Below are 6513 nucleotides of genomic sequence, written 5' to 3' on the forward strand. Positions count from 1 at the left end.
ATTCAATTCCTCCAATCCACCAATCCACCATCTGAGGAACATTTTTTCCATCTGAGCCTTTGCACGTGGTGCTTCTTTGCCCAGAACATCTTCCCTCTTCCCTCTGTTCTTGGCAGGATCTTCTCCTCTCCATCAAGTTCAATCTAATGTCACCTGTCCAAGAAGCCAGCAGCCCTGATCCCCTTTTTCTAAAGTGAGTTCAAATCACCCTGTCTGCTTGTTTCTTTCCTAGCCCTTGACAGTTTGTAATTGTTTGGGGTTTTTTTTCACTTGGTTCTGGTGTCTCTTATCACTAAGTTGTAAGCTCCATGACATCAGAAGTGCCTGGCACACAGTAGAGACTCAGTAAGTATTTATTGAATGCAGGAGTGAATGAATGAATGAATGAATGAATGAATGAGTCTGTTGCTATGCCCTAGCAGTTTGCCTCAAACTCGTCCTGCCCTTCCCATTGGCAGGAGAGAAACTTCCAAAAAGAGGATCAGCACTCTCCTGCTCAGAAGCCTTCCATGGCCCCTTCCTACCCAAGGAGTCACTGACCATTCCTCGCTTGAGCAGGCCAGTGTAGGACCTGAAAATGAAAAGATCCAGGTTCAAGTCCTGCCCTTGCACTTGCTAGCAACCCAATATTACTCAAAAGGGCTCAACTGTCTCTTTCTTAATTCCTTTCTGCAAAATGGGTGAAATACCACCTGCCCTTTCTCTTTCTTGGATTGTTGAGAGATGTAGAAAACCATTCAGATGATTTTCAGTGTTAGGAGCACTGACTTTCAAGGGCCTTCACCGTCCAAGCCTGATCTCCTTCTCCAGACACAAATAACCATTATTCTGACCCCACCCTGCTATCTGATACTTCCTGAACTTCATCCTGTACATTCAGGCCTTGCTGCTTTCATTGGAAAGCTAAGCTTTTCACGAGAAGGCTCATTTCCCTGCCATCTTCATTGTCCAGATCCTGCCTGTCCAGGAAGGCTCACTCCTCCATGACATCTCCACCCAGCCTCCACCCCCACATCCCCAGGGCTCACTGCATCTTTGACGTCTATGTTATGCTGGGAAATGTCTCTCTCCCTGCACTCCACCTTTTTTGGATCCAGATGGCTAGTCTCAACCTCACAGCACACTCTGGAACAGACTGGGCCCTGTGCCAGGTGGTGGGGCTTCCGGGAAGAGAGAGACCCCATCTCTACCCATAAGGGAGGACCACCATCCTGTGGGAGCTCAGGTACCAAAAAGCACTTGATATGATTTACAGATGAGGAGAGCACAGTGGTGAGGTGCACTTGCACACTAAAGTCAGACACACCTGGCTTTGAACCTCAGGATGCATGGACGGAAACCTAACTACAACGACATAACTATTATTTTTTTCCAAATAGTAAGAAGCCCAAAGTAGGTCTCCAGGACTGCCTACAGAGGGTACATGGCAAAAGGGGGTTGGGGGCGTCAACCTCTCCTAGATTCCACTCTGCTATCTTTAACATGTGCCATCATCTTTCTTCTTTGTACCAGTTCTTTCATCTATAAAATGGGAATAATACCTTCCTTATAAGATTGTTGTAATTATTAAGTGAGTTAATATATATATAAAGAGCTTGGAACAGTATCTGGCACACATTAAGCACTCTATAAGTGTTAGCTGTCACTCCTCTTCCTCTTCTTCCTCTGCCCTCATGCTAAAAAAATGGCTGCTGCCCTTCTAGGCATCACATCCTCATCCCTGAAAGGAAGGGACGAAAGGCAAAACACATAACGTGAGTGATGGCTGAATCCATCGGTGGACTTTTTTTAAACTGAGATGAACTTCATATAACATAAAATAAACCATTTTAAAGTGAACAAACCAGTGGCATTTAATATAGTCACCATGTTGTATAATCACCACCTAATTCTGAAAATTGTTATCACCCCAAAAGGAATCATTAACATTTTTGGTTTTGTTTTTGTTTTTTACTTGTCAGACAGAGCACGAATGGGGAGGAGCAGAGAGAAAGGAAAACAGAATCTGAAGCAGGTTCCAGGCTCTGAGCTGTCAGCACAGAGCCTGACGCGTGGCTCAAACCCACCAACCCTGAGATCATGACCCAAGTCGAAAGTTGGAAGCTTAACTGACTGAGCCACCCAGGAGCCCCAAAATCGTTAAGCAGTTGCTCGCGTTCTCCCTTCCTCCCAGCTCCTGGCAACCCCCAATCTTCACCTTGTCTCTGTGGATTCCCCTCTACTGCAGAATTCTTTCTGTCTGAAAGACCTTTCCAGGAAGCCCCGCCCAACCGCTTCTGCTCACATCTCATTGGCCAGGAATGCGTCTGACTGGGGCGGGGCATATTGCTGCCCTCACACAAAATCAGTGTTTTGTCATTAAACATTCTGATACTTACTGAACACCTACGTCCATATGTTACTGATTCTCATACCCATGAATTCATTTTCCATTTTAATTTTTTTTTCACAATAAGAATTGTCTTATATTGATAACATCTCATTTTTAATGAAAAATAAATATAGAGCATGTGTCAGGCACTGTTCTACGCGCCGGTGATAAATCAATAAATGAAACAATACGCCCTGCCCTGCAGAGCTGACATTCTATGGTAAGGAGATAAACAATTACACATGATAAATACATGAATTATTTAATGTGTTAAAAGATGATAAATGCTTGGAGGCGGGAAGTAGAGCAAAGTGCGGTCCGTGTGGGGGACGGCCCAGAGATGGTTGCTGTATGAATGCATGAACTGTCTAGTGCTGTGGCACAAAACTACTCCCCAAACTGAGCAGTTTAAAACAACAAACCATTTATTATTTCCGTTTCTATGGTTCAGGAATCCAAGAATGGCTTGGCTAGGTCATTCTGGCTCAAGGTCTCTCACGAGGCTGCAGAGAAGATGTCAGGTGGAGCTGTGGACATCTAAGAACTTGACTTAATTGCACCTGAGGGTCCACTGCTGAGAGAGTTCACACATATGGCTGTTGGCAAAAGGCCTTGGCTCCTCAAGGGCTGCTGACAAACAGCCTCTGTCCCCTGCCGGGGGGCTCTCCATAGGGCTGCTGGATGTCTCCAAGACATGTCAGCTAACGCTTGCAGAGCAAGTGATGCAAGAGAGCAAGAAGAAACCCACAATATCGTTTATGATCTAATCTTGGAAATGGCACTGCCAATTCTTCTCTATTCGTTTTGTTAGAAGGGAGTCACTGCATCCAGCCCACATTCAGGGAGAGGGAAATTTAAGGAGGTGTACCAAAAAAATTTGGACATCTGGGGAAACCACCACAAGGAACCAGGTCTCTGGCTTCCAACTCTGGCTCCACCACACACACCTTGTGACCTCAGCCAACCTCCTGAATGATTTTCTGGGCCTCAGTTTCCTTCTTTGTCAAAAAGGGCAATAACATCTGCTCTGCCTAATTTATTCACTCAACAAATGTTTAAGTCTTTTCTACGTGCCGAGTACTGCTCTGGGGCCTCGGAAGCTCCCTCTGCTGCGGTCACACACCCTCCTAACTGTCACTCATGCCTGCCACTCTCTGAGCCCCAGCCCAGTTTCTGATTCAGTAACTGATTCTGGTCTGGGCCAGGTCCTTGGTGGCAGTACTTGCCTCTGTCCCTGGCTCCCTGGCACATTTCATTTGTTCCCTCTGTTGGTATGGCTCTTGTCCCAGATCCTACAAGTCTTTGCCCCAGTCTCGCAGTGAGACCTGCCATCACCGTCTGGTGCAATACTACAAGTTGCCCCTGTACCCCAATTTCTTCCCAACTCTATTTTTCTTTTTTCCTCCCATAGTACCTACTACTTTCTAACATCTAGATGATTTTTTTCCTTATTTACACTTTCCTGTCTGACCCCAAGTAACTAAACTCCATGAACCCCTGATGACCCCACAGGTCCCCCCAGAGATCTGCTAGCCGGCACATTCATACACAATACTTTGCGGCCATGATGTCTGTAGCTTTCATTAGCTTCTCAAAGAATTACTTGATCCCCAAAGCTTCAAAAGCACTAGTCGATCAATGTCTGGCATAGAGTAGGTGCCCAATAAATATTTGTTGACTCGATTAAAGAGCTTTCTAACGTTATTCACACACACTTTCTTTCTTTTTTTTTTTTAAGAAAACTATTTAGTGGTACAGGGGCTCCCAAATGTTAGCGTCCTTCGATCAGCTATATCAGAAACAACAGGATTGCTTTTTGAAAACACAAATTATTGTGATTCAAAACTACCCTCACAGAGTCTGTTAGGAGGTGGAGGTGGGACCAGAGATTCAGTATTTTCCAAAAGCCCTCCCACCTTCCCCCACTTGACACACATCTCCAGGTAAGTCCCAGGGCCAGCCAGGCTTAGGACTTTCTATGTGAAGCATTAACTGCAGAGTTTCAGGAGAATCAATTCCACTGTACAGCTATTGCACTTTGCATAAAATATGATCACGCCCATGGTCAGTCACTACTGACCTTGCCACAAGCTCTCAGGGTGACCAGGCAGGGATAACAATCTCCCTTTCACTGAGCAGAAAACTGAGGCCCTGGGGAATCAAGGGACAGCCCCCTCGCAACACCCAGCTGTCACAGTGCTTGCCAGTGGTGGGGATACGACTAAAACCTGGGCTTCGGAGGTCCTCCCCTCTGCATCAGCTGGATAAACCCAAGTTCCAGGAAGTCCCAAGGACACTACCAGGGGAGAAGAGCCAGAGAGGGAAGGGCAGAGTGGCAAACAAGCAAAGGGCAAGGTTCGGTGGCTGTCTCCTGGCCGCCTGGAGAGATGCCAGACACTTTAAGGACACTGGCATTCACATGCTGGTTCTGGTTGTGCATGACCCCCGGGAGGCCCACTTCTCTTTTGTGTGTCTCCCTCTCTTTATCTGCAATAGGGGGCTGCTGATCCATGCCCTGCCCCCATTAAGAGGATTGTTGCGGGGCGGGGAGGGGGGGTGCGGCGCCTGGGTGGCTCAGTAAAGCATCCAACTCTTGATAGCAGCTCAGGTCATGGTCTCACGAACTGTCATGATCAAGCCCCAGGTTGGGCTCTGTGCTGACAACTCAGAGCCTGGAGCCTGCTGGGGATTCTCACTCTCCTCTCTCTGCCCCTCCTCCTGCTTGCTGTCTCTCAAAAGTAAAAATTAAAAAAAAAAAATGCTTGTGGAGTGTAAAGCACTCTAAACATCCAAGTTGTTACTAGTATATATATCAAGGGAAGGTGCAAGGTCCCTGACTCAGAGGCTCTCTAGGGACAGAACTAAATCCAGCCTTTCATTCATTTGAGGTACATATTTGAGCACCTACTATGTGCCAGGAACTGTACATGTCCTGCTCTATTTAACCCTCACAACAACCCAGTAAGGTTAGTGCTGCTGTTGCTTCCATTTTGCAGATGGAGAAACTGAAGCTCAAGTGAATGAGTTTGAATCCATTTGATCATTTGATCATTCATACCCAACCTTTACTAAAAGCCTATTCTGAGCCAGGCTCTGGGCCAAGTGCTGAGGATCGAAATGAACAAGTCCTTCCGGAGACGTGCCCATAAATTACTTTAATAACAACTCAGTACATGCTTCCACCGACAAGTAAGTGGGAGCCTGTGGGGGTGCCACTGACTCCCCCCGGGTCCTGAGGACCAGCAGTTAATATTCTGTGGGACCCTGCGCCGCTAAGGTGCGTGTGTCCTGTGTAGAGATGGCAATCACAAAGCCTCTGTCTCAATTCCGTTAAGACTTTGGTGTGTATTCCCAGGAAACCCCCTCCACCGCTGAGCTTCGGAATCCGTCTGGAAAATTAAGAAGCTGGGCTTGTGATCCTACAGCTCTGGGGACCTAAACCTTTTGCCCCTCTCAACCCACCTTCCTGTCACTTTGAGCACGGCCCCAGCCAGTCCCAGGCTGAGCAGGGGACAGTCAGCCCAAACCCCTTGGAAAGTGCCAAACCCCACTCCCCGGGGCAGCTCTCAGAGCCTGAAGGCACGGCCTCGGGCCCAAAGGGCGGAGCTCCGGGAGGGGCGAGGCCGAAACCTGGAGGAGCGGCACGGCCCGCCCAGGAGCGTCCCATTCAGCCAATGAGCGGCAGAGGGCGGGGAAGCTCCGCCTCCGGCATAAGAAGGTGTTGACTCTGGGGACGCTGCGCGGAGATCTCCGAGCCCGAAGCCGTGGGTGTGTGGTGTTCTAGCTGCTGCGAGCTGCGATCACGGGGCGCGCGGGACCTCTGAGTTCGGTGCGCCCTGGGCTGGGCAGTAGCACGGGTCGGGTGCCGTTTTTCTTGGCCCGGCTGGGCTGTGGTGAGGACACGGGACGCGTATCCCTCGCCGCGGAGGAAGAGCGGCCCGGACCCGGGGACGCCCGCGCTGACCATCCGCCCCCCGCCCCTGCAGGCATCCAGCCCGCAGTCATGGCCGACCACCTGATGCTCCCCGAAGGCTACCGCCTGGTGCCGAGGCCGCCGCCCGCCGCGCCCTCTCACGGCCCCCACGCACTCCGGACGCTGCAGCCGTACGCGGGCCCGGGCCCGGGCCTGGACAGCGGCTTGC

The 6513-nt window shown here is 49.4% G+C and overlaps 1 protein-coding gene across 1 annotated transcript in view; it reads left to right on the top strand.

Moving 5' to 3' along the window:
• Positions 1-6086: 6086 nt before the first annotated feature.
• The window catches only part of CITED4 (Cbp/p300 interacting transactivator with Glu/Asp rich carboxy-terminal domain 4), a 1343-nt gene continuing 916 nt past the window's right edge, over positions 6087-6513 (top strand). The window contains 2 exon segments of the mRNA XM_029948116.1: positions 6087-6507; positions 6510-6513. The exon segment at positions 6510-6513 is cut by the window's right edge and continues 916 nt beyond it. Coding sequence (XP_029803976.1) covers positions 6375-6507; positions 6510-6513 — 137 coding nt within the window. The 5' untranslated portion in view covers positions 6087-6374.

This window comes from Suricata suricatta, chromosome 8, assembly GCF_006229205.1.
Source record: "Suricata suricatta isolate VVHF042 chromosome 8, meerkat_22Aug2017_6uvM2_HiC, whole genome shotgun sequence".
Classification (NCBI taxonomy): domain Eukaryota; kingdom Metazoa; phylum Chordata; class Mammalia; order Carnivora; family Herpestidae; genus Suricata; species Suricata suricatta.